At 39.8% G+C, this 27,687-nt stretch overlaps 1 protein-coding gene across 2 annotated transcripts; it reads right to left on the bottom strand.

The window, feature by feature from the left end:
- Positions 1–901: 901 nt before the first annotated feature.
- LOC143279830 (poly(U)-specific endoribonuclease-A-like) lies at positions 902–26,180 on the bottom strand. Of its 2 annotated transcripts, XR_013054956.1 has the most exons (7): positions 26,077–26,180; positions 24,536–24,636; positions 23,206–23,307; positions 21,827–22,058; positions 15,244–15,388; positions 13,334–13,642; positions 902–11,910 (listed from the first exon to the last, which is right to left on the bottom strand). XR_013054956.1 is itself a non-coding variant. In XM_076584054.1 (6 exons), the coding sequence occupies exons 1-6, from the start codon at positions 26,088–26,090 to the stop codon at positions 13,385–13,387; spliced, it is 852 nt and encodes a 283-aa protein (XP_076440169.1). In that variant the 5' UTR covers positions 26,091–26,180; the 3' UTR covers positions 902–13,384. The 2 variants fall into 2 exon arrangements, 1 of the variants encoding a protein (XP_076440169.1); XM_076584054.1 differs by having other exon boundaries at positions 902–13,642.
- Between the last annotated feature and the right edge of the window lie 1,507 nt (positions 26,181–27,687).

Raw genomic sequence — 27,687 nt, 5'->3', positions numbered from 1 at the left:
TAGGTTGGTGGGAATACAGGGGATGGTGGTACAATAGGTTGGTGGGAATACAGGGGATGATGGTACAATAGGTTGGTGGGAATACAGGGGATAATGGAACAGTAGGTTGGTGGGAATACAGAGGATGGTACAGTAGGTTGGTGGGAATACAGGGGATGGTGGTACAGTAGGTTGGTGGGAATACAGGGGATAATGGTACAATAGGTTGGTGGGAATACAGGGGATGGTACAATAGGTTGGTGGGAATACAGAGGATGGTACAGTAGGTTGGTGGGAATACAGGGGATGGTGGTACAATAGGTTGGTGGGAATACAGGGGATGGTGGTACAATAGGTTGGTGGGAATACAGAGGATGGTACAGTAGGTTGGTGGGAATACAGGGGATAATGGTACAGTAGGTTGGTGGGAATACAGGGGATGATGGTACAGTAGGTTGGTGGGAATACAGGGGATGATGGTACAATAGGTTGGTGGGAATACAGGGGATGATGGTACAGTAGGTTGGTGGGAATACAGAGGATGGTACAGTAGGTTGGTGGGAATACAGGGGATGGTGGTACAATAGGTTGGTGGGAATACAGGGGATGATGGTACAATAGGTTGGTGGGAATACAGGGGATAATGGTACAATAGGTTGGTGGGAATACAGGGGATGATGGTACAATAGGTTGGTGGGAATACAGGGGATGATGGTACAATAGGTTGGTGGGAATACAGGGGATGGTGGTACAATAGGTTGGTGGGAATACATGGGATGATGATACAATAGGTTGGTGGGAATACAGAGGATGATGGTACAATAGGTTGGTGGGAATACAGGGGATGGTGGTACAATAGGTTGGTGGGAATACAGGGGATGATGGTACAGTAGGTTGGTGGGAATACAGGGGATGATGGTACAATAGCTTGGTGGGAATACAGGGGATGATGGTACAGTTGGCTGGTGGGAATACAGAGGATCATACAACAGGTTTGTTGAAATGCAGGGGATGGTACAATAGGTAGGTGGGTATACCGGGGATGATGGTACAAAAGGTTGGTGGGAATACAGGAGATTATTTCTGGCTGGTTAAAGGGATGGCATTAATGATATTGTTACACAGACCAACTGGTCAGATTACAATAAATGCTGGTAGATGTCTGGGCAAATGGGGGTTATTCATGAGCAATGTTAATCTGTTTCCCTTTTTCTTTCGTGAATGTCTATGCCTTTCCCCATGAGGCAAGTTATATGACAGACTTACACAGAACTCTCATTTCACCACAGCACACTTCTTGTAACTATCACCTCTTGTTGTTGTTGTTGTTGTTGTTGATGCCTTCACTTTCTGTTTGTTGTTGTTGTTGTTTTTTCATAGCATGATCTTTGTCTGCCTTTTGGGTCTTGTAACAAGACATGATCCTGTTTGTTCACAGCTTTGACAAAACTGTGTACCAATCAATGCAAGACAGAATGCAATGCAAAAACCGAATTCTGAAGCGTTTCAAAGAAACGGATACATCCTTTTCTGCCCTGGTCTGGGTCTTCATCAGATCTTTGTTCAGAAAAAAAAAAATCCTTTTCTGTAGACTGGAATCTCAAATTGTTTTTGCACAAGAAATTTGAATCATTGTTTTGATATTCATCCTCTGCTCAGGTTATTGAAAATCTTCGCAGATCACTGTGTGTATTGAATGGGAAGAAGTGGATTCAGTTTAATTGTGCATGCCCACCTAAATGACAGAGTGAGCAAGAATGCCAGGTGTTTTTGTGCGGTGAGTTGGCAAATGTCTGTGTGAAGCTCAAGACGTCTGTGTGAGTCCAGGTGTTGCTGATTCAGGAGTGAACTTGGGGCTTATTTGATTCATGTGACTCACGTCTTTTCAGCAAATACTAACCCTTGGCAGGACTTTCTTTGGCACAAATCTTTATGGTTCATGGCAACTGCTTTGTATGTTCTTGCGGAAAACTCTTCTCCCATTTCCACGTTCTACCAGTACAGATCCACATTTTGAATCATTTGATGCATGGTTGGCTGGGCTGTAAACAAGATATGGCTTCACTGTTATTTTTGTTTTCTCTGTTTATTTAACAGCAAATGTTGACATGTATAGAATTGTTTGAATCAACTTGTTTCTGTTTTAGGAGGAGAAGGTGAGTGCAGGTTCTGTTAAAAATGAAATCAGGGACAGGTGTCACTGCTTCAGCATGGCCCAGACATGGTTAGATCACTGTGTTGTGCATGTCTGGTTCACATTCCCAGTTTACTGGCCCATCAGTGACCAGGTGTGCTTGTCTGCTTTCTCGTGTCTGGGTACATGGTTGCTGTGAGTGCACATACACAAAGTGCAATTTTGGGCTTGAAGGTGAAAGATGCCCGTGCACAGAGCTATTATTGTCATACCTTCTGTATAAATGCTAGACATGGACTCGCTATAAGGCAAATGGACCAGTTCATCTTTTTTGTCACTTGGTAAGATCATGACCATCTCACAGAATGATCATGTGACAAACACTTGGTAATATCATGACCATCTCACAGAATGATCATGTGACAAACACCTGGTAAGATCATTACCATCTCACAGAACGATCATGTGACAAACACCTGGTAAGATCATTACCATCTCACAGAACGATCATGTGACAAACACTTGGTAAGATCATTACCATCTCACAGAATGATCATGTGACAAACACTGAAGTCCTGAGACGGGCAGGAGGAACTCCTGGCATTCATCAAGTCAAGGGCTGTGAATAGAGGATGACCACATTCCAAAGAGAATCCTCTTCTCAGAGGTGGTGACTTGAACAAGACCATCTGGAGGCCAGGTTGAATGACACAGAAAAGCTCACTGAGTTTGTAGCTGGGAAACCCTTTAGCTGCAGTGCATGGAGAGCACCAGTGTATTGGGCAGTCAGGAGACACAGCAACAGACTGGACAGGAACCAGACCTGAAGGCCGAGAACCATCAGTTCTGTGACACCTGTGGTCTGTCCTCACCATGGGCAGCTGTGTGTGTTTCAAGGTTCAGGCTGCACTCTCACCCTTGGCAGCATTGAAGAGTATTAGAGGACACGTGCCTGAGTGCACACTGTTAATTTGTGTGTAGCGTGGCATTGCTGTCCATGGGCAGTGCATGTTGCCATAGTGAAGCACCTGTTTTTCCCCTCTCATGACAAAATGACATGTAAAGAACAGGAAAGACAACTCTCCCCAAGAGTGTTGTTTTTGTGGATCTGTTTGTTAAAGTTGTTTTTTTGGGTTTTTTCAGGGAAATCACTACTGTTTCTTAACATCATTTCAAAACAGTGGTACAGTTTGTCAACATTCTTTGATTTGTTTTCTTTTCTTTTTTTTTCTTTTTTTTTTTTTTAAGCAGCTTTAACAGCACTCTGTTGGTAACTGTGATTCTGTTGGATTTCTGTGGCATGATACTGGTCCACGGGCACATCAGTCATGAATCTGATTGGCGTTCCTCTTGTGATGTTTTGAAATTTCCTTTCTGAAGTATAATCTGTGATACTATTTAATATACTTCAGTAGTGAGTCAACAGAGTTGTGATTTTGTTCAAAATCTTTTCAGGAAACATCAGTGACCCAAATCTAGAGATCAGTGGTACTGTTCCCATGTTGTTGCTGGTGGGATATATGGATAACACACATCTCTGCAATGATTTGTTGTTCTGTTTACAGCCCAATCAATCGTAGTGTTTTGTCAATTTTTCTATTTTTCACTTCTCATCAATTGTGATTGGATATGATTCTTTTGTAAATAGAAGTATGCCTGTACAGTTGGAAAGTGAGATGGAGAGCCAGTTCCATTGTCAGCACATGTTGGTGTGAATGTAATGTGTGTAACTAGACTGGACTGTCCAGTCTGAGGTTTGGTTGACAATTTAATCATTTTTTTCTTCTGTCAGTCTGAAAGCTTTTGAACACAGGAATCACAAAATTGATTGAGAGCCTGGACATTTGTTTCTTCTCACAACCCACACACCCACCCCTTTCCACCAACTCTCAACTTTCCAAGTAACGTGGAAAAAATTAGGTCTGCAGACAAAGTAATATGTTTTACATATTTCCTTTTTTTTTTCCATCCACAAGAAAAGTTATATACCAGAATTGGTATTTAGTTGTGAACTACAGTATCCAAAGGGTAATATTATCTGCTTGTGTCTTAAATAATGTCAAAGGAGAGCACTTGAATGTGACTGCAAACCCATTCCATGTGCTGTAACCAGGGTTAGGGGGGACTACCAGCTATACAAGAGCTTTTGAGAGGTTACATAACATCGATTGGATTTAGTTCAGCCTATGGTTGAGTGTGAATGCATCTGTGTAAACAAATAGTCAAGATTATACCACATGCTCATGTTTTTGAGAATGTTAATTTTCATGCATGAAACCCCATTCTACAGTGTACTTAAAATTTCCCAAGCATTTGGCAGTCATTGTTTATATATATATATGCCCATGCTTTCCAAAGCCGCTCACATGTGTTCCAACTCGTGTAGCTTCTTGTTTTGCTACATTTTCAGCGGTAAAACATTTTCCCAGTCTGTATTTAAAGCAAAACGTCTTCCAACCCTTATTTGTTCAGACACAAAAGTTGCTGCTCATTACTGGTAGTGTATGTCACCCTGTGATAAATAGGAAATAAAAATGTCATCTTCATAAACATTTCAAATAAGCAGGAAGGTCACTTCCTGAGTTTTGCCATTATCAAGAACAAAATTTGTTTGAATTTGACCCACTAAGGTATATCCTTTTGAAGTTTTTGGAGATTGAAAGTTGCAGAGTTGGAGAATGAAAGAGTTTGCACTGCCATGGATTTGTCTTTTTTTAAGTGGGGGAGGGGGGCCTCTCCTGGAGAATAGGATGGGGAAGGTGTCATTTTGGAAAAAAAAAAAAGATCAGGGCTTATGTTCATTAGTTTTATTGGCTTTTTTTTTTCCTGTTGTGGGAAAATGGTGAGAAGGGTGCGTGGAGTGACATTTCCAAAGGACAAATTCAATGGGGTTTTTTAAGTGAAATGAAATTTATATATTAAAAATAATCAGCACTCTCTTTTGGTTAAAATTCACTGTTGTCACACCAGTTCTTCTCATGTCTCCACCCACTTTTAAATGCCCATCAACCACCCATAACACAAACAATAAAGTGATCTGAAAGTCATGGTGGTTGACAGGTTGGTCTTCCTTGTGATTTTGCTCCCCCACTTGCTGGCACCTCCCAAAAGCACCAAGAACAGAAAGAGTTGGATGCTGTACTGAATTCAGCTTGTGACCTAAACTCCCAATCCACCCACCTCCTCGTCCCACTCTTGTTGACAGAAAGAACAAAATAGGGCATACCTGACATCAGTGCAATGCCTTTTTTTGTCCATTTCAGGGAGTAGCACTCCTTTAAAAAATAAATAAATAAATAAAAAAGGAACGGGGTGAAGGGGGGGGGGGACATTTGAAGCTTTGAAATGTGAAAAGGAACACTCTCAAGGCTTTAAAGTTTGGTTTTAACTGGTTTTCTAGACTTGTTCAAAGGTTTTCTGTGTTTAAATGAACATACATCATGTGTCACAGAAATGAATGCAATATAATCCACAAAGAGCTAGTGGATAGAGTGCTTCTTTTTCTTTTCTTTTTTTTTCTTTTTTTTTAATGGGGGGTCCAGGAATATTGAGGAGTTGGCAGTTTCACAAGGTTGTGATTGAGATCAACATCTGTTAACATTCCATGACTTCAGAAACAGTACTATTTGCTTGTACACTATACATTGTTCACTGTTTAAGTCTTCTGAGCTGTTTGTAAAATGTTCACCGTTTCTTCTAACATGATTTTTGTTTTTTGTGAACTTGCTGATGTATAATATACCTTCATCATCAATTAACTTTTTTATGTTATGTGTTGACAGCATAGTACCTCTAGTGATCAATTCATCAGCTTTCTGTGGGTTTTCTTGAAGGAAAATAGACATAGAAAAGATAATCAAAATCTAATGCAAAAGTACTTTTGAGACATTTTAAATATTAAGGTAAGTGTGGCCAGGGATTGGATTTTTCATTTGACTTTAGTAAAGAGCTGATACATTTATTGTGGAGGATAGCATTTTTTTTAAATCATATACTATTTAAAACCAGGGAGAATGCAGGCATTACATTTGAAGAAAAAACAAGAATTGCATAGTCTTGATGTGTTCTTAATAATTTTGTTTGTTTTTTTATCACTTAAGGAATATCCCTTTTTCATAAACAGTAATTTTGTCTTGTGAGACAAAAAACTAATTACGGCAATTTTTAGAAGACAGACATTTCATGTGGTTTAAAGGTGTAATTATTAATACAAGTCTGTCTTCTAAACATTCTTGCCATAATTTGCCCTGTTTAAATTTGTGCTGAGGTGTAGCACTTTCATTTGGATTGTGCATTGTTATATCAATTTTCAATTATTTGCAGAATTCAACTACTGAAATGGAAGTTCACTGTTGTGTACTGTAAAGGGCTGGGTGGACGGACAAAACAAACAACACTTGTTGAATGTTGGAAGGATATGAATGTACAGTACACAAATGATGGTTGTATATTTAGAACAATAAGACCACAAGAACGGAGAGGACTGGTGCTGTCATTGTCTTGGGAACAGAATTCCTAACACAGCAGCCAGGGTGTTTTTTGTGGTTATTTTTAAACCAGGGCCGGGTTGCACAAGCAATCCTAGCACCATTTACTTACTTACCCCAGTGTCCAGTAAACGCCTGTCTCCCTGATTTGGGCTGAAAGCTGCATAGGGTAAAATACCCTGTAAAACAAGAGTTCCTCCCCCCAAACCCCTTCAGCTGTAGTGAAGTGACAAGAGAAAAAATGATGTACTGTTAACTCCACGATGCAGTGTTAGTGTTTCTCTCTTCCAGTCTCAGACACACATGCAAGTGTGTTAGAGGGTGGGTGAAGGGGAACAGAAAGAAAGATAAGAAATGGGTTATGAATGAAGGAGAGACCAGATTTCAGTGCAACTGTAAGAACATTTTTTTTTACAGTTCTCTATTGATAACACCAGTTTCTCAGTCTTCTCATTCATCTAGTAAAAAGCCCAGACAGCCTGTACTCCTTGTGAAAACATGGGAATAGGCAGTATATTATGGCAGGTCATAGTATATTCTGCCAGAATCTTTTAACCATTCTCACTCTTTCACCATTAGTGCTTGTATATGGCAAATTGTTTAAGGCAGTTGTGCGTGTAGTTGGGCAATCCTGATAAGGCTGGACTGTAAGCAACAATAATAATAATTCTGGCAAATCCTAGTAGAATGAGCCAGTATCTCAACAGTAATAATAATTCTTTCAAATCCAAACAGAATGTGCCAGTATCTGCTATATTTACTAGAATGTAGTTCTGCCAGATTCTACAAGAATGTAATATAAAAGTCTGGGATCTGCTAGAAGTACCAGAATCTAGTAGATCCATGCAGATATCCCCATAGATTAAAGGAGTGGACAGTCAGTTATATTCAGCGTCAATGTCTGAGTTGTGTTGTGTCCATTGTCCAACATTAGGTCATACACAGTCAAGTTGTGGTGGAACCTGATGTCATGGTTATGTTCATTGTTAGTGCGTGCAGTGTGATGGCTACGATACAAAGGATATAAAGTACCCAGTATACCCCCCTACCCACCTTTTCTGAAATTTGATGCTTACAAGGTACTTAAGATCACTAGTGCAACCCGGCCTAGGTGCATGTTAAGATGTTTATTGTGCAGCCTCCCCAAATGTTTTGGGCAGTTACTGAATATTGGAATGAGTAGACCTGGAACTGGGGTCGATTTTTTTTTTCCCCCCCATATAGTAGGAAATGTACATTTTGCACCATTTGTTCTTCTTTTTTTTTTTTTCTAATCTTTGCATTTTTCTTGATGTGTCTATGCACTATGTGCACTTTGTATGCACTCTGAACAAAATCTGGCCTTGCCTTTTTCTTCCTTTTCTCTTTCATTTATTCTGTTGATGTTGCAACACGTTTTGCAAAATGATTTCTTGCTCACCACAATTCCTACAATAAAGATCTTGTATTTTTGTTCTTGTGGGCCTTTTTGCATTGTCAATTTTATTTTTAAGCAATATGCACCAATTAGTAAGTTTTTAGTTACACTACATACATGAAATATTACCAGTATTAAATGGCAAATACTGTGATAAGGTAAAAAATAAAAGAATCTTGCACATAATTCCAAATACCCTCATAAAATGATCAATGAAATATACGGTGCACATACAAAAATCAGAGAATCAATGAAAAAAATTGAAGATAAACATACAACAAAAAGTATGACTTAGAACAAATGAGAAAATCCAACATGCAAAAAAATATATAAACGTTTAAGCTTTTTCAACAATGTGGGACATGAGATTGCACTGCCTTCAACAGTCTTGTACATGGTTTATCAGTAACAAAAGAAAACAAAGAAATATAATGAAACGGTGCATGATTTTCTTAACATGGCCATACAAAGGCTTTTCCATTTCACTTCAACTCCTCTTGTCCCTTTCTTATTCTCTATCTTTATATTTTACTTTATGGACAGGAAGGGTAGCAGACAGAAATGCAATATTTTTTATATAAAAATTGTATTTTTAATATTATTAAACAAAAAAGTTATATTCAACACATACAAAACTGCTGTGGTACTTGTTGATAAGATATGCAAAAACTATATCAAAATGAATACACCTCAAATTTCATGACAGGCAACACTGACGCTAAGCCCAGACAGTTGTTGACAGCAGGCCTTGAATTGTGCGCAGGTCATTTTCAGCTTTCCCGCCATGGATGCCAAAGTTAAGTGTTCACACTGGACAACAGCTAGCTTTATTTGTCGAGTATAAACACATCAGATGTCCAAGGGACGGAACTCTTCAATGATACTACAGCAGCATGAATCCCAATAATATTTTCTTTCGTCTGTACAGCAATGTATTGTTTCCAGCTGACAGCTACTATGTCAAATCAACAGCAAATGGTTGGGTTTAATGTGAACATCGCCTAAGTCATTAAATGGCTTTAAAAAAAAAAAAACATTGACTGAAAACACAATGTCTGAACCTTGCTTGAACTTATGAGTTTGAACCAAAGCAAAAATATTTTCAATCATTATTTTTTAACCATAGGTGGGTTGTCTTTTTTCAATAAATGATTAAAAGATGTATCCATCAGTCCTGCCACATCAAAATCAAGTGGCTAACAAAACAAAAAAAAGCTATCTACATGTACACACGGAGAATTATGACAGAATTTTCTTATCACAGCTTGTTCTGGCTAATTCAAACTAAAACAAACTAGTGGTATGAGAGAGAAGGAGAGAGAGAGAGAGAAGTCAGAACAAAGCTAACAATACAACAGGAATGGAGGGAAGGGTAATGGCAAGGATAAATAAATACCGAATGACATGTTAAACAAAAATCCAAATAAAATGCATACACTGAATGTTCTCTTTTATTAAAAGTAAAATGACAAAGAACTTGAGACTCAACAAAGCAACACACAAAAATTTCAGATGGCCATACTTTCTATAAATATAATGCCCAAGATCAATATGGTACAATGCAACTTCATGTCAAGAGACACAATACTTTGCATTACCTTGCGTCCATATGGAGTATATTGGAAAAAATGCATCCAAGATAAAACTGTGTCCTAACACTTCATATCAAAAAAGGAAAGCCTAAGCTGCCACAACTTCCATGCCAGAAATGTGTACACACTCATGTTAAGCGTCATTTTAAATCCAGTCAAGGATTAAACATTTCTCCATTCTGTGAGTTTTCATTACATCCATCTGGAACAAATTACTTGCTCTAACGACTGCACTGAAATATCAAATGCAACAGTAAAATTACTTGCTCTAACAACTGCAGTAAAATTATCTTATAGTAAAATTTCTTGTTCTAATGGCTGCATTGAAATATCTAATACAACAGAATAAAGGACATTCACACAGTATTGAAAATTTATCAAATGCAAATGTAAAAAAAGCCATTCAAATAATCTAAACAACATAACTGCAGAAAAAAAAGTCCTGAGCATAGAGCATATGGGTCTGAATAAAGGAAGACACTACAAGTACAACGTGACTGCAAGTCGACAACAGTGCCAGCTATGGCTACAGAACTGTGACATACTTCACAATATATTGCTTCATGAGTATTTTAGCAGCACAAATACAGTTATGAATTAATAGTCAAGAACAGATACTGTAAATAAATAAGGCATTAAGATAATAAGAACCACCACCCAGTTTCACTCAAATTCAGGTATATATCATGCACATACAGTTTCAAATTAATAGTAAGATTAAACTTTGAATTTCAAAACCATACAAGATGTATGCCATATATCATGATAGCAACGTGTGGGGTGAAATAAAACATGAACTTTGCCAATTTAGGAAATCTCACATTCTTAAAAAAAAAATAATAATAAAAAAAAAAAAACATATGAAGGGAATGAACAAAAAGTGTTTTTTTTAATAACAAAAAAAAAAGGTCAGCATAAATAAATTTTTCAAAAGGATTCCACACAACCCTCACTCGAAGGGAATAAATAAAGTATGGAACAAATGACTTAGTTATCATTCTGAAATTCAGAAAATCCAAGAATACAGTACCGTCTGTAATCACCAATATGTGTGACAGAAATTCCTCCTCCAGCATGTTACACTAACTTCTGTCTTCTTGGCACACATTAAAGTTGCCAACGTCACAGGTCAACTGGACCCTTCAGCTTTAAGCCTTGTTTTGACTTAAGTTCTAATTTCATACAAATATAACTTTAGTGTGTATATGTGACGCAGCATATGAAAACCCAACTTAAGTCACAGCCAGCTATTCTAAGATATGCACAAAAACATGACATTAGGGTCAAATTAATGAAAATCGATATTTTTACAAATTTTCGCATCTTTGAAATCTTATCTCTGCTGTGCGTAAGTATCTTAGCATAAAGTTGCCTCAAACTGAAGTATTTTTAATGTTTTCAGGTGCATGCACTGTTGGTACTGCTGCACACATTCATCACTTCAGTTGCAATGTTCAGTGCATTTGACTCAAGGCTCTTCTGAAATCTGTGAATTTCAAACTTTCTGAAAGTATGTAAATGTCAAAAATGATAAATTCAAACTTAAGCCGGATTTTCGTGTGCTGCGTCACATATAATTTAAATGACAGCAGTGCACAGATTACTCTAAAAATCAACTTGCCTATCTCATCTGAAACAAATGAGTAAGATTTATCCATTCTACAATTATTTGCAAAATCAAAATAAATAATAAACACCAAGTAACACTACAAAAAATATTTGGACCAGTTTGCATGCTTTTTTGAAGAAAACACATAAACATGCATTAAATTACATGAGATTCTGTGTAAAACTTGTGTCAAAAATGTCATCTTTAGATAGAAGCAGCAGCATGAGCATCAAACACCTCTGCACTTGGAACAGTTTTTTTTTTGTTTTTTTTTGTTTTTTTTAAAGACATATTTCATTTTCTACTTTCAGAACAATCTGCCTTCCTAGTGTTCACTTTGTTTACTTTAACTTAAAATACTGCTTTGGACGGATAATCTAAAAACAATAAAGAACATTTTAACCTTTACTGTCAGTCTGTCAATCATTCAAGGGAATTACATAAGAATTAGATCTTCTCATTGTTTGTCTCTCTTTTGGATTGTCTTTTAAGCATCAGGCTAACGATTTACTGCATGTCACTGTTTTCACCCCTTGTTGCCACCATCTTTTTATTTGAGCCCATAGTGGAAGTAACTATCAATAACAAATTTCAATTAAACATTACAACTTCTTTTGTGAGAAATTCTGAATACTCTCCCACTTCAGTGGGTCACCGGTAGATACAGAATATCAAGGGTAGTGCATTCCAGTCTGAAAAAAAAAAGTATATATCATTTATTACCACCACAATCACCCGATTTCTTTAGAACTAATGATAAGGTCATGTATACAAAGAAAGTAAAAGACAAAATTGAAATTTTGCTGCAACAAACAGTCACCTCCCCTTATACTTTTTCTCTACTTTGAATGGCAGATTCAGGAAACATTCCACACCTTCATACGTTTTTTTTGGGGGGGTGGGATGGTTGGGGGTTGGGGGGGGTCAGAAAATATATCCTTCAGCCAGATAACACGATTCCTGGTAAACTGTACACATTTGTCATACAAAATACCTGATTTAGAAACAGTTTCATTGGGAAAAGGAGACAAAACAAAGTGACTAACCCTGCAGTTCTCATATTCATGATGTGGAAAACTCCTGAGACCATCATAAAAACTGAAACTTCGTGCGTAAATAATCAACATCAAGCAGCTGAGATCATCATAACAGCTGACAAATTTCTTATGTAAACAAATAATGTCAAGCACCTGCTGTGGCAAACTGTTAGTGTCACAACCTGATGACTGGCAGGACCCAGGTTTGAGCCCCAGTAGAGGTGGGGTTTTTATGTCTGTTGCCGAGTACTACCCAGATATGAGGAGGGCTCAAAAGGGAAAACTTCAGGGATACATCTCTGGAAGTGTTGCCAAAATTTCCTGACCAACACTGCACATGTCTGTATCTCTCAGGCCTGGTTGATGCCAAGATATGAAAGGAAGCAAAGAGAACAACACTGTCACGCAGTCCAAAATCTAAAATGGGCTTCCACAGCAGCATCGTCATCATTCTCATCCCTCATCAATACCAAAAAAGTGTCCAAGATTCTGTGACCTTTCATACCCCAATCACACTGCGACCTCAGTTTCAACCCCCCTCTACTTCTAAGCTTGGGCCAAGTTCCTGTTAAGATCTTTGTTGTCAGCAGACTCACAGTGGGGCTGTCGTTGGAAAATAGTGGCGGTCTCTACTCTGAATGAGATGTTCACTCAGTCTGCTGAATCAGAACAGGCATTACTGAACACCAACAAAGTCACTTGGCAGCAGTGCTGGGTCTCCATTGGAGGGTAACCCTCTGGTGACTTAACATAGATAATGCAATCCAGCTGACTTGAATGAGTGGTTGGGGGGTAATGCCAATGAAGCAATGCAGATAGTACTGTCGGCAAACTGCTTTGAAGTCAATCTCCTGATCTCCACATTCTCAACAAATAAAATCGTATTCACTCTTACATGAAATTTGAATGATGACCAAACCAAAACACAGCCCAAGCAAATGAGGAAGAAAGTAAATGTAATCTAGGTGGAGATCTTGGAAATAAGCCAAATTATAATAAATATGTGCTGGTTAGAAGAGGGATTTTTTTTTTTTTTTTTTTTAATCCTTACACTTTAGAACTTTAACTACATGTTCACCTTCGTATCTTCAAAGACAGATTCCCTGTGGTGGTGGAGTAACTTCAGGCTTTAATACATCCTGGCAGCAGACATATAAGCTGACCCCAGCTTGCGGTGTCGGCTGAACCGATGCACAGTAAGCTCCACCTCGTACTCTCCAATCTTGCATTCCGTGCGTCCATCCCGATCCAGGAGAAGACAAATGGTATAGGCGGCAATCTCAAACTCAGGGCTGGAGCCAATGAAACAGCTGCACATGGGCTTGCTCTTGGTGCCACGCCAGTCAAACTGCATGGCTATCAGACGGATGATCTCGTCATCACGAACCTGTGGACAATGTCAAACACTGCAGTCATATAAACTGAGACCTCAAAGCTGATGTGTGAGAGAACAAGATGAACCATTGGCAAAGAAAATATACAAAGTCTCTTTTTAAAGGATGCTTTGGATTTCAGTAACATCTCCCTCCCACTTCCATTTAAAATCAATTCCATCCATGTGTAAAAGGACTTAGGGTTGTATAGCATGTATGTGTAAAAGGACTTAGGGTTGTATAGCATGTACAAATGATGACAGATCATCCACTAAACAGAAAAATCAAAACACGCACACAAAGATATAGATATAGATAGATATAGATATAGATAGATCAGATGAAACCAATAACTCAAACCCAATTTGGCTAACCAAATGTACAGTGGCTACAAAATCAGAAGCAAGAGTTTTAATACAATAAGTGTATTCCTCAGTTTGTAGAACCTTTACACAAGTTATCAGCATACTACCACGGCCAGAAAAGAGCCATCTAAACCCAACTTTTGGTCTAAATATGATGCAAAAAATCAACAGACATCTTGACTGTAGCTGCTGACAAACGAGGCTTAAAGTTCCAGCTTGTGTTTGACTGGGTCTGACTTTAAAAGTTCATCTGCTTTTGTGAAATGTACAAAGCTAAACCTTTACCCTCCTCTTCCAAATCACTGATTTATTCACTGGCACTCTGGGACAGCTTCTTGTCTGTTTTTTCCCCCTTCAGCTTGTGTGTGGCAGGCAAAAAGTAATCCCAATCACTAGCGCATTATAAGATTGGAAATCATGCTTATGACCCGCAGACTTAAGAGCACAAGGAACCATCCATACTTGGACTTGACTATATAGACATTTTATTATGTATATGACTGCAGTTCAAGCAGAAGGGAGAAAAATGAGATTATGTCATATCTAGGACATGTCAAATAATGTGAGCTGGTATGAATTCAAGAGAAAGCAGTTTTGTGGTCTAAATAATATAGTACTGGTTGTCAAATGACTCCATTTTACAGTTCAGGTCTTGGGTTTCAGCATATAAAGGTGAAAAAAAAGAAGAAAAGTGAATCATTTCACTGCAAACATGTCCTCACTCATGTGCATAACTTTTCTGTGAACTGTTCACATCAAATCAAATGCATACCACCTTGCGAGTTCAGCATTTTATAGCATTTTCATGATCCACATGTGAATTTTGAAGACACTGCACGCACAGAGATAAATTCTGTGACAAACCATAAAGCTTGTAATGCAACAAGCTCTACCATTTTTTTTTTATGCACAAGACTTATGTTATCAATCAAGAACCAATTTTCATACTTTATCATTTTTTCCATTTTCACCAACGTTTCAGACAAAATGCACACACGTGAACTCTATTTAACCTTACATACTTTGTATTTCATCACCTTCAAGTGAATCTACCCAGTCTTAAAGAGTGTATTTTTTTCTTTGTTACAAATGAGCACACCATAATATGCATGCATATACACTCATTATTACTACATCTTACCAATCAGTTTCAGTTTTAAATGATTTCATGTAATTTAACCCAACTCAAACTTCCACACAGCATCACTTCAATACAAACCACCACATGAAATGACAAAAGAGCTGCCTACCGTTTCGCGTCGGAAGAATCCATGATAGTTGATGTTGCCCGCCTTTTCCTGCAGGTAAAACTGGATCCAGTTGTGAAGACCAATGAATTCATCATCCCGACCCTCTCCAACAAACACATGCTCAAAACTGCATGAATTGTTTCCCCTGAAATGAAAAAGAAAAAAACAAAAAAACAGCATTCAGTATAATTACTTTTACTCAATACCAAGTCTACACATAACTGATTTTTTTTCCTTGTAAAAAACACAAGACTGAAAAAGGCTGCACGTATGATGCACCTCCAGTTATACGTCAGGTCAAGTTAGAATGCTTATACCAGAAGATTGTTCCTACAAACTATCTTTCATTTGAATTAAATAAACACTTTTGCATTCCTCCTGTCAACACTGCTTCTACATAAAGGAATGCTATGGCTGCAGTGTGCTGTCACCATGTGTGTGTAAAAATGAGAGCTAATAATGTAATGTTATTTTTGGCCTTTCCACAGTGCAAGGGAAACAACTGTTGTAAAATTTGATACTGACAGGCCAGTGTGAGTATGACAATGACAAGGTTATTATCAAATGGACATGGCCTTTGTGAAGACTTCATGGACAGTGTATCTTTGACCTCTGACATGCCTTTCACCTGCACGATCAATATGAACCAAGAATCATGTACGCCTTAAACTCAGTACTGCCGGTTATCTCCCCTGACTTTCCCCACCAACGACCCATTTGTATGGGTAAGAAGTTGAATTGCCAAAAACTGGAAAAAGCAAATGTTACAATTTATGAACTGAAAACTTCAAAACTGATCAGCAAGTTAACAAGTTAGTTCGGGACAAAACATAAAACTTCCTATCTTGCTATCGTCAGTGAGATGATGAAAGTATCCGTATTTTTGTTTGAAATTTGCACACACTGATGACTTGTAGCTCCTCACAATGAGTGCGGCCTTGCCATGGCTGGGGGGCTTGTGTGTCTCTGTGACCCTGAGAGCTATGCTGGCGGGAGATTCGTCTCCTGGTAGGGCCACCCAAGCCAGACAGGTCAAGGGGTAGAGACCAGACGAAGGGCGCTCACTGGTTCTCCAGGTTGGGGGTTAGAATAAGGCTAACAATCCAATTCTTTAAAAAAAAGTCTGTTACAGAAACCGCAACAGCAGATACCAAAAACAGCATGGTTGAGGAGGAGTCCTCTCAAGTAGAGCTCATGACGCGAGCTGGTGAAAGTCTTCGGGAAGCCAGTGCGCCGAAAACTCTTCTGACAACCAACCGCAAGACCAGGATAGGGACCTGGAACATCCGAACCCTATAGAGACCGGAAGAACAGCACAAGTGAGTAGAGAAATGCATAGATACAACCTCAAGATCCTTGGACTGTGCGAGACGAGATGGAATGGAACCGGACAGACAAGGCTGTTAAATGGAGACACCATCATCTACTCTGGACAGGAGGAAGGCCAGCCACACACACACGGAGTAGCACTGCTGATGACATCTGAAGCAGCGCGAGCACTGCTGTCCTGGGAACCCGTGTCACCGAGGATGCTGCTGGCCAGATACAACTCTAAGGGCAGAAAGGTCACCATCATCCAGTGCTACGCTCCGACAAATGCAGCCAGCGCAGATGACAAGGAGGAGTTTTATAATCAGCTCCAGGCAACCATCGATAGAGTGCCAAAGAGAGACATGAAGATCATCATGGGAGACATGAACGCCAAAGTAGGAGCAGACAACACCGCAAAAGAGCTCATCATGGGCAAGCACGGCATGGGAGAACAGAACGAGAATGGAGAGCTTTTCACCGACTTCTGCACCTTCAATGACCTCGTCATCAGAGGCACAGTCTTTCCACACAAGACCATCCACAAGACTACATGGGTTTCACCAGACGGAAAAACAGAGAACCAGATTGACCACATCACCATCGGCAGAAAATGGCGAAGAAGTCTTCACGATGTGCGAGCTAGACGGGGCGCAGATGCAGCCTCAGATCACCATCTTGTTGTAGCAGAGATGCGGACCAAGCTCAAGGCCTACAAAGACCGGACAGACAGACCAGCCTTCAAATACAACGTTTACAGCTTGAAGGACAAAGCGAAGGTGAATGAATACAAAGTTGAACTGAAGAACAAGTTCAGCGTACTGGAAGGACTGACAGAAGAAACTGTGGAAGACCAATGGCATGAACTGCGCAACATCTGGACATCAACGTGCAACAAGGTAATGGGCAAGAAGACACGGGAACACAAGGAATGGTTATCACCTGACACATGGAAGCTCATCACCGATAGGAAAGAGCTGAAGGAGAAGATCAACCTGGCTCAGAACCAAGAAGAGAGGCAGGAGCTGCAGGCACTCTACTGGGAGACCAACAGACAAGTGAAAAAGAGTGCCAGGAAAGACAAGCGAACTTTCATTCACCAGCTCACGGAGGAAGCTGAGACTGCAGCTGGAAAGAGAGACATGAAAAGACTCTACGAGATCACCAGAGTTCTGTCGGGAAGAACAAGTAACCCCACTCGACCTGTTAGAGACAAGAACGGAGAAATCATCACCGGAAAAGAAGAAGAAAGAGCAAGATGGACAGAATATTTCAAAGATACTCTGAACAGACCATCACCACCAGTCCCCCCTGACGTGACACCGGCTGTAGAGCTATTGGATGTTAACATCAACCCACCAACGAAGCTGGAGACCATGCAAGCCATCAAGTCCCTTAAGTCTAGAAAAGCAGCAGGACCAGATGGCATACCACCAGAAGCCCTGAAAGCAGATATTGAGACATCGACTGACATGTTGCACCCATTGCTAGTGAAGATTTGGGAGACAGAAGCAGTACCACAAGACTGGAAGAAAGGCTACATCGTTAAACTTCCAAAGAAGGGCGACCTGTCATCATGCAGCAATTGGAGAGGGATTACGCTTCTGTCAATAACTGGACAAGTGCTGACAAGAATCATCTTGGACAGGCTGAAGACTGCCTTAGACAAGACCCTGCGAGATGAACAGGCAGGCTTCCGTCTAGACAGATCCTGCACGGACCACATTGCCACCATGAGAATTATTATTGAACAGTCCTTGGAGTGGCAGACCTCCCTGTACAGCGTCTTTGTGGACTTCCAGAAGGCGTTCGACAGTGTGGACAGGGAGGTGATATGGAAACTAATGCAGCACTACGGCTTTCCTCTAAAATATATTGCCATCATCCAGCAACTGTATAAAGACGCCACCTGCCAAGTCACACATGAGGGAAAGCTGACTGACCCCTTCCAGGTACGAACCGGTGTACGTCAGGGCTGCCTACTGTCTCCGACAATTTTTCTGATGGTGGTGGACTGGATCATGCGGCAATCCACAGCAGGCCAGAAGACCGGCATCCAGTGGACCTTCACCAAACAGTTGGAAGACCTCGACTTCGCGGACGACATCAGTCTCCTCTCCCACACGAAACAACACGCACAGGAAAAGTTAGACCGCGTCGCAATAGAGGCAGAGAAGACCGGCCTCAGGATCAACATCGGAAAGACAGAGACCCTACGCATCAACAACAAGCAGCAAGACCCAGTCCGATTACAGCAGGAAGAGATCAAAGAAGTGGAAAAGTTCACATATCTGGGCAGCGTAGTGAGCAAGGATGGTGGAGCAGACGATGACATCAAGAGCCGCATCAATAAAGCGAGACACGCCTTCAGAACTCTCCGACCCATCCGGCAATCTTCAGCCCTCTCACTTCACAACAAGATCAGAATATTTAACACCAACGTCAAGTCAGTCATGCTGTACGGCTCAGAGACATGGCGCACTACCAAGACCAACAGGAACAAACTCCAGACATGTGTCAACAGATGCCTGCGCAACATTCTGAACATCAGGTGGCCTGAAATCATCTCAAATGAAGACCTCTGGGACAGAACCAAACAAGCACCCATAGAAGAAGAAATCAAAAAGAGAAAGTGGGGGTGGATAGGCCACACGTTGCGCAAGTCACCACTCAACATCACTCGCCAGGCACTTGACTGGAACCCCCAAGGCAAACGCAAAGTTGGCAGACCCAGGCAGACTTGGAGAAGAAGTACGGACACTGAAGTGAAGGCAGCCGGAATGACGTGGGCCCAGATAAAGAGGATCGCCCCAAACCGCGTCCGTTGGAGGAGTGCTGTTGCGGCCCTTTGTTCCCGAGCGGAGCTATAGGCATAAGTCAAGTAAGTCAGATGACTTGTAGACGAAACTGAGTCAGATACCACTGTTGACACACACTGATCATGTGAACCAGTCACCATGAAAACAACTCTCCTGCTCATGAGCACAACGGCACACACTGCATTTATTGGTCGCAGTGGAGAGTGGGAAGGTCAGTTAAGATATTCTTAGTTCTTAACGACATTATGGAAATTAGGTGCCAATCCAAAAATTCAACTCTACCAAAGGCCCCAGTCAGGGCCCTTCATCTAAAACGGTTGTAAACAGCAAGGTCCTAATCAGAACCCTTCGACTGGAATGAGTTGAGACTACAGGCCAAGAGAAATGAGATCCTAACCATAGTGACATTCACATGAAATAATTCCTTAAGAGGACATAAAGTGAAACAGCATCATGCTCAAAAAACCTGGCAAATGGGTAAATGATTACAGAACCATGCATTAAACCGAATATATCTGTGCATTAAAGCACTTATATTGATTTAAATTATCAGCCAGGCACAACACAGGGTGCCGCCATATTGGTCTTGGTTCTCTGGAAAGAGAAAGAGGTCAATGGTGACATCACAATGGCTGTGCACAAAGTCAACTTCCTGGACTGCTCAGTGTAAAGAAATGAGGGAAACAACGGGTATTCTGTGATTCAAACTGCAGGCCCATCACATTCATTGTTTTCAAAAGCTGCGACAGTCAAATCACTGTCTCTGCAACATGTGCTTTCTTCTGTGTTGTTGATGTTTCAGCAGCTTGTTTTGACTTTTTTCCCAGAAACTTGGGTTCAAAGCTATATGAAACTGAACCAAAACCCATTCCAAAACAAACCTTGCACAGCACTGTTTTTCTTTTCTTTTGGAAAGTCATTGCACAGAATTTTCTAATGAATTCATTTTGATCAGCTTCGCAAGTCAGCTAAAAGCAAAAGTGAGTCTCCGAACCTCTAACGTCACAACCTCATCCAAAATGGCAGCCTCCATGACTATTTGAAGCATCATATTTATTTCTCAAGATACACATTTCTTCACTTTAAAGAGTACTGGATGAGCCATAACTACCTAAAATCTATTTTTATGTAAGCCTTAAAGCCAAACCACTTTGTGTCTCTTAAGAAATTTTTCTGGCAGGCATTACCAAGTGATCACATGCTTTTTTTCTAATCCTTCCAAAGATATTGCCTTTTCTTACCTGTTTGTGTGGGTTTTTTTCTTTTCTTTGGGTGGAGGTGGGGGGTGAAAGCATCTGTCACTTTACTGTTCATATCACATCTTCCTTGTGTGCTAACTGATCCATCTCTGGTCAGTATACCTTTCGGGCGCATGCAGATGTGTTCAAAGTTCATGTTTTATTGAAATTCAGTAGTTGTGCACTGCATAGCCTAAAATGCCAGATATTACAGTAAACATCTCGCTTGCTGTGATAATTTCTTCTCTATTTTTTCTACCAGTCCACTAAGAAAAAAAAAGCAAACAAAAAAAGCCTACTTCCAAATGTGGTAGTAAAGTTTACAAAAACTTGTTACTACTACTTTGCTTTTGATGACAATGGGGCACACAGCTCTGCTTTGCAACAGCAAATAGTTACTGAAATATTTACATGAGATTTTGTCATGAACATGAATAAAATGCAGAAAGTCAGGCCCAAAACAAGTTTGTCATTCACATAAAAATCTGCTTTGACAGGCTTCTTCTGACTGTGAAAAGATGCTATTTCTAACTTATAATGTCAATGTGGTGCCTTTACTATCAATTAAAAACACTTCTAAAACTGATTACAGATAAGGCAAAATGGGTATATATCACACAGTGGTCTCTCTCTCCAATCGGAAATGATCTGGTGGAGAGTTAAGAGACAGTTGGCGAAGGCTTTGTCAAAAAGGTGGTGGACTGGAAAAACACTGAAGAGATGACATGAATGGAGAAAAAAGGCACAAAACAAAGGAAGACAAAGGCAGGTACTGTCTTGTATTGTACTGGTATCATATTGTGGCATTGTATTGTACTTAATCTTTTTGTCACAACAGATTCCTGTGTGCAAATTTATTTGTTTTCCTATCGAAGAGGATTTTTCTACACAATTTTGCCAGGGACAACATATTAATTGCTGTGGGTTCTTTTACGTGCACTAAGTGCATGCTGCGCACGAGACTTCAGTTTATCTTCTCATCCTAATGACTAGCTTCCAGACTGCCAGTCAAGGTCTAGTGGAGGGGAAGAAAATACTGGTGATTGTGAAATTCAAACCAGTACACACAGATTCTCTCACTTCCTAGGCAGACGCGTTACCTCTAGGACATCACTCCACAGGTACCAGGCTTCTGACAGACAGAGACCAGAAAAAAAAACCCTGGCATGTGAGAACAAAAAATGACACCAAGAGAAAAGTATCCAAAAAACCACCCACCTGCCCCCTTTCCGACTGAAAAGCCTGAACCAGATGTCATGCAGCATTCTCAGGAACTTGTCGTCATCCTCTGGGGCCTGGCCCTTGGAGACGAGAAAGCGGTGGGCTTCCTTTATCACCTCCGTCTTCATGATAGCACGCAGGAACCTCCAGTTTTCCTGACGCTCCTCCCATGTCACCTCTTCGTTTTCCGCCACGTCCATCTCATAGTTGTCCAACAGGTCTCTGAATGCTGTACAAATCAAATCAAATCAAATCACGCTGATTACCCAGCAGCTATGAGGTCAACTTGGGACTGGAAACATCAAGACAAAATAGAGCACAGCCCAAATTTCACACAAACAACTCTATTGTGACAAAGAGTTCTATATTACAATATAAAAACAAAGCACAACACTGAATGCAGAGATAATCTGAAGGGAATACACAACAGTAAAAGTGACATAACTAACATAAGCTAAAAACAAAAAGCAACTGACGTTACTATGATCAAATCAAAATCTGTTTTGTTGTCCTCAACATCATAACTGGGCCATTGTTCTCTTTCCAGAATGCAGTTATATTACTGTCCAATCTTTAACCTGCTCATGGGTTTTAGCCACTAGAATCAGTGATGCTAAATCTGGATCCTACCATGGCTGACATGTCACAACACTGAAAACTTCTGCAAGCCCTGCAGACAGCTCAGACCCTCTTACCTGGTCTCTGAAAGTCAGTGCTATGTGATGTCCAACACTGGATTACCAAATTTAATCTGTCAGTTTACTCCTACATATTGAAACTCATCAAAATAGGTATGACTGAAAAATCAGGAAATGACTCTTCCCCCCCTCTCCCTCCCTCACAACCCTGCCACCCCCACCCCCAGGAATTTTTCACTCATACCCTTATAGGATGGCTGGCCACAGAACCAGTTTTGCAAGTGAATGCACCCAAGGGTTCTGTCTTGTGTGTTTGTCAAACATGATGCACCTGCTCATGGGCTGTCAGCAGCACTTCCCAAAGTTCATTCACACTGCATCAAGCCCTCTCTGAAGCTGTTGTGATCTCCCTTTTGATCAAACTGTTCACAAACCAAAGCCATGGCTCTAGGCTTCATCTAGTGGCAGACTCTTATAAGGCTTTTGTTTAACAGATAATTAAGAGTCACAAATTTCTGCACCCCTTATTTCAGACAAACAGCCACCTTGCTGAGCATACATTCGATGCAACACAGAGAATATCAGATTCATGTATGGCACTGGTAACAACAAAATCAGAAGCATGCTAAAAATGGCATAGAGCTGTTAACACCAGTGAAATCTCCCAAGTACAGAACTATCTAGGAAAAAATAAAAATGTTCTTTAAAATTTGTTTAAATCAAATGAAGTATATTCACTTTTGTAGGTCTCCCGTTCAAACAGCTTCTCTTCATCCACCCAGCTGAACAGGTTTCTCCTGGCAAAGTCACGAGACGTATCCCTGGTACTTGTGACAAATCCTGACAACAAACAATCATTGATCAAAAGGAAAATCAAACTGGGTTTTCATCTGCTGAAGGCATCATAATCCATTTTTATTCACCTCAAGGCTGACAGCACATAAAACAAAACTATCAACAGGAAACAAACCATCTCAAAGATCAGTTAAGACAAGTAATCACACTGTCACTCAAAACAGATTGAAAACAATTTCATCTTAGCTAATATTGTGTATTAAAAAATTAATAAAGAATGAAAAATACCAGTTCCTTTACAACAACTTAAAAACTGCTATGGGTGACAAAACCAGAATGTCTTCACTGACTATGCAGTAAAATGTTTGTGTCTCATGTCATGCAAGCCTTGGCATTCATTAAGACATGTAATCCTGAGGGTTTCATCACCAATAAAGCTTCCCTTTTCAGATATTAATGGGTAAGGAAGGATCAATCCATACATATGTTGATCACCAGTCTCCATTTTACAATTTGTAATTAAAATTGGGAAGGAATCTTTATGTCTGAATCAAACTGGTTTATCAAATTTGGCTCTTTTTAATGGTACAGTTTCCACAGTCTGTTTTTTCACACTGGATGTTATGCATGACATAATGTCATATTCAAGCAGTATGAAAACAATCAGAATAATTATGCCAATTTACGTGTGGCATTCTTATCAAGTTGGACAAGAACCTTGCCTCAGATATCTTGGCTAGGACAATGTCAATCTGTCATTTTGTAAAGTCTCAAATAGTTTAAAAAATGCACCCAATTGTTTTTGTTTCAAACAGCAGCAGCCTCAAGAGCAGACAGTGTCGGAGATGACATCACTGGTTCTCAAAACCTGTATTGTCTTTAAAATATATGGAATAAAAATATTCAGATTCAGAGCAGGGTTTCAGTTTTAAGTTTGTTTGTTTGTGTGTGTGTGTGTTTGTTTTGAATATACTCCAATAGATTAAATGCATAAAGTGAACTAATATTTCTATCAGATAAAAATTTATAATAAACTGTGTATGTGCTGTGCATGTATGTGCATACTTGTGTGCATACGCATGTGTGTGTATGCATGCCTGTGTGCATATGCATGCATGTGTGTGTGAATACATTTTCATACAGGACTGTGTAGAATGTAAATAGAAATTAACATCTTTGAATCTGATTTGGATACAGATAGAAGCATTAAACAAAATGTAAATCAAATTCTGTTTAAGAATCCTAACCTGAAATATGATCGGGAAATGCTTACCCTGCAAGTCAATCTCATATTCCACTCCTGGGTAACATTTATTGTCATCCAGATCCCACAGCTTGCTGAGAACTTCTGACAATTCATCATCTGCACAAAATCTGCAACACACATGCACACACATGTTAATGCTATTTTGTACCCCCCACCCCCCAGTTACTCAATGAGTCAATATCATAATGGAATTCATATATACACTAGAAGCTGACAGTTTATGGTTCAAAATCTTTCAGTTCATTTGGAAAACATAATAATATTGATAATCCTTTTCTTAAATCCTCTCGTTTTTCATGATTTCATTTATGAAACATTATAAATCAAATATTTCCCACATCATCTCATCTTTCATTTACAATGATACAATCTTTGTATGTAGACATTGGAAATGGGAACTGACAAATTTAATAAGGAAAAATCTGCAGTTCCAACCTTCTGCATTCAAGGGCTGCAAACCTCACATTCGCTTGTCTCTATAAATCATATACAAATAGATGTGCACATGTATGTAGAGAATGGCATATTTGTCACTGAGTACATAAACATTAGCAGAAAATTGTTGCATTGGGTGTGCATGTAAATACACACACACACTCACACACACTGTGTGTGTGAAACCTTACTGCAACTGTAAAATTAACAACAAATTCATTTATTGCTTGAAACAATAATTATGTTTAATATATTCATTAAAATAAATAAAGACATTTTCACTGTCACTACCTTTCTTTTTCTTTCTTTCTTCTCTATCTTTTTTTTCTATTTTTTTGTTGTTGGTGGTGGTGATGGTGGTGGTGGTGTGCTGGTAATCTTATCTTGAATGACAAGGGCAAGTTATACAATTCTGTTGAATTCTAAGTAATATGTCAAGCAATATGACAGAAAATTGTACATAAAACAGAATTGCAATGTAAGATACCTGTAAGCCCAAAATTCATTCATCAATCTTTTTTTTCAAATCTGGGAATAAATTCGAATCAACATGTACAGGGCGAGGGAAACCCATGTTTGTAGTGCATGGTGCATAGTTTGCTACACTGAGTGTGCTGATTTATTGTTCCTTTTGGACCTTTTTTCTTTTTTAATCGTTGTTCCAGGCCTGTCTGCAATTTGAACAGTGAACAGTGAAACTTTTCATTAAAAAAAAAAAAAAAAACCCACAGGGGCACACAGATATACTGAACAAAAAACTTTTATGGAACGGTTGGCCTCTCGATCTGTAACCATCGAGTACCTAAAATGTGGACAAGGTTCTCTCCTCGTCCCCCCAACCCCCCACCCCCCTGTTTCGGTCGATATGACTGCATGTCCCCAAAGCAAAATTCCAGAGACACTGCTCAGGAATGCGTGAACCCATTTGACCGAACGAAACACGCAGAAATGGACATTCCGAATCGAAAGAAATGAGTCAAGTTTATGATGATGCTGGTCTGGTTCATGTATGGTACACGCCCATAGCTAACAGTTGCATTACGTCCGAAACAAGCGCATCATTCGGATAAGTAATTTAGACACCAACATTTTTAATAACATCAAACACAAACCCTTTTGCTGCCATTTTCGATCAGTTTTGTCTCAGAACGGACGACTGTGAGTTCCTGCTCACTTCAGCAGTTTACCCAAGGGTGTGTACCTGACAGGGGCAGACCATTCTCCAAGAACAGCATTTCTCATTGGCTCGTACTGTTGTTGCAACCTAACACCAACCAATCAAGTTAGGGTTCAAAGGCCTTGCACTGCGACGTGTCGGCAAAGTCCCAAATTTGGAGTGTTTCTGATTGCATGCATGAACGATCAAAAGGGCGGACGTTGGCCGATGTGTTGTGTGTGTGATGGGGGAGGGAGGGGGGATGTTGGTGTGTGTGTGTGTGTGTGTGTGTGTGTGTGTGTAAGAGAGAGAGAGAGGGAGAAATAGAGAGAGATGGTGATATCAACACATGAGCAAAATTTAATGGAGTATGCATTATGTAAGATTTTTCATGGTTGTTAATAAGAGAGGAAACTTGGGTGACAATGTGTGTGTGTGTGTGTGTGTGTGTGTGTGTCTCTCTCTCTCTCTCTCTCTCTCTCTCTCTCTCTCTCTCTATATATATATATATATATATATATATATATATATATATATATATGAGAGAGAGAGACAGAGACAGAGACCGAGAAAACGAACGAACGAGAGAGAGAGAAGTCTGAAGTCTAAATGGTTTATTGTTTAGGCCTTTCTGCCCGTGACATCTGGGGTAAGGGGGGCGGGGGTGAGGAGACTTCCGTGTTCACATCCATTATAAAGAACAACGTTAATATATGAAAAGCAAACAAAGTAGGCAAAGATAGAGAGGGGGGAGGGAGGGACAGAGGGAGAGTGGAGAGAGATCAGAGAGACAGGGACAGAGAGAGAAGAAGAAAATCAAAGACAGATGGGAGTGTAACCAGGCGTCATTAACTTAAGATAATCTTGTTTCTGTGGGTGAAAGCTTTGGACAAGTAGGCCTACAGAAAAGTGAAATGCGTGTCTTCACATCTGCAAACAACAGTGACAATTCAAATGCATTGGGGCGCACATAATAGCCTACTTCTTCGGTATAATCTGTTCTCGAAGATTTTTGTATTCTGGGCAGGTCAAAACAAAATGGAGATCAGTTTCATATTTTCACACTTTTTGGAATATCTCAGTCTATGTGCTTTCAATGGGGATACACCAAGACTGACTCTTGTCAGAACTTTTCGTAAAATTTCAAGGCAGGTTTCTTGATTATGTTTAGATATTGCGGGGTTTATGCAGTTGTGTCTGAATGTAGAATATAACTTGATCGAGGTAAATCTATTATGCGATGTTAAATTGCTTTCAGAATCTTGCAAACGGCAGTCAGAATAATCTCTGTTTAAAAGCACACAAGAAACCATTTACATTTTCCACACGGCCCTGGTTTTCACACACACTAATAGCCGGCAAATCCATATCTATATAAAGTAAAATAAAATCGTGATACCCAATTGTATTTATCCCTACAATGGAGTTACTATATATATAGGATGCATGGAAGTCGAATCATTCAAAACGAGAGAAAGAGAGCCGAGAGAGAGAGAGAGAGAGATAGAAGGCTGAGCCGGCATCGAAATAACGAAATGACGTATTAGCGTACGCGCAGGCGCTACTG

Source organism: Babylonia areolata, chromosome 3, assembly GCF_041734735.1.
Source record: "Babylonia areolata isolate BAREFJ2019XMU chromosome 3, ASM4173473v1, whole genome shotgun sequence".
Taxonomy (NCBI): Eukaryota; Metazoa; Mollusca; class Gastropoda; order Neogastropoda; family Buccinidae; genus Babylonia; species Babylonia areolata.
Note: the sequence above shows the minus strand (reverse complement) of the source record. Positions and strands in the feature narration are given on the sequence as shown.

Excerpts from the sequence above, each read along its gene's own strand:
- LOC143279830 (XM_076584054.1), bottom strand. Across the intron at positions 15,389-21,826 it reads TTCAGTCGGAAAGGGGGCAG|GGGAAACAATTCATGCAGTT; the intron begins GTGGGTGGTTTT and ends TTTTCATTTCAG. Across the intron at positions 13,643-15,243 it reads GATTCTTCCGACGCGAAACG|GTTCGTGATGACGAGATCAT; the intron begins GTAGGCAGCTCT and ends CATTGTCCACAG.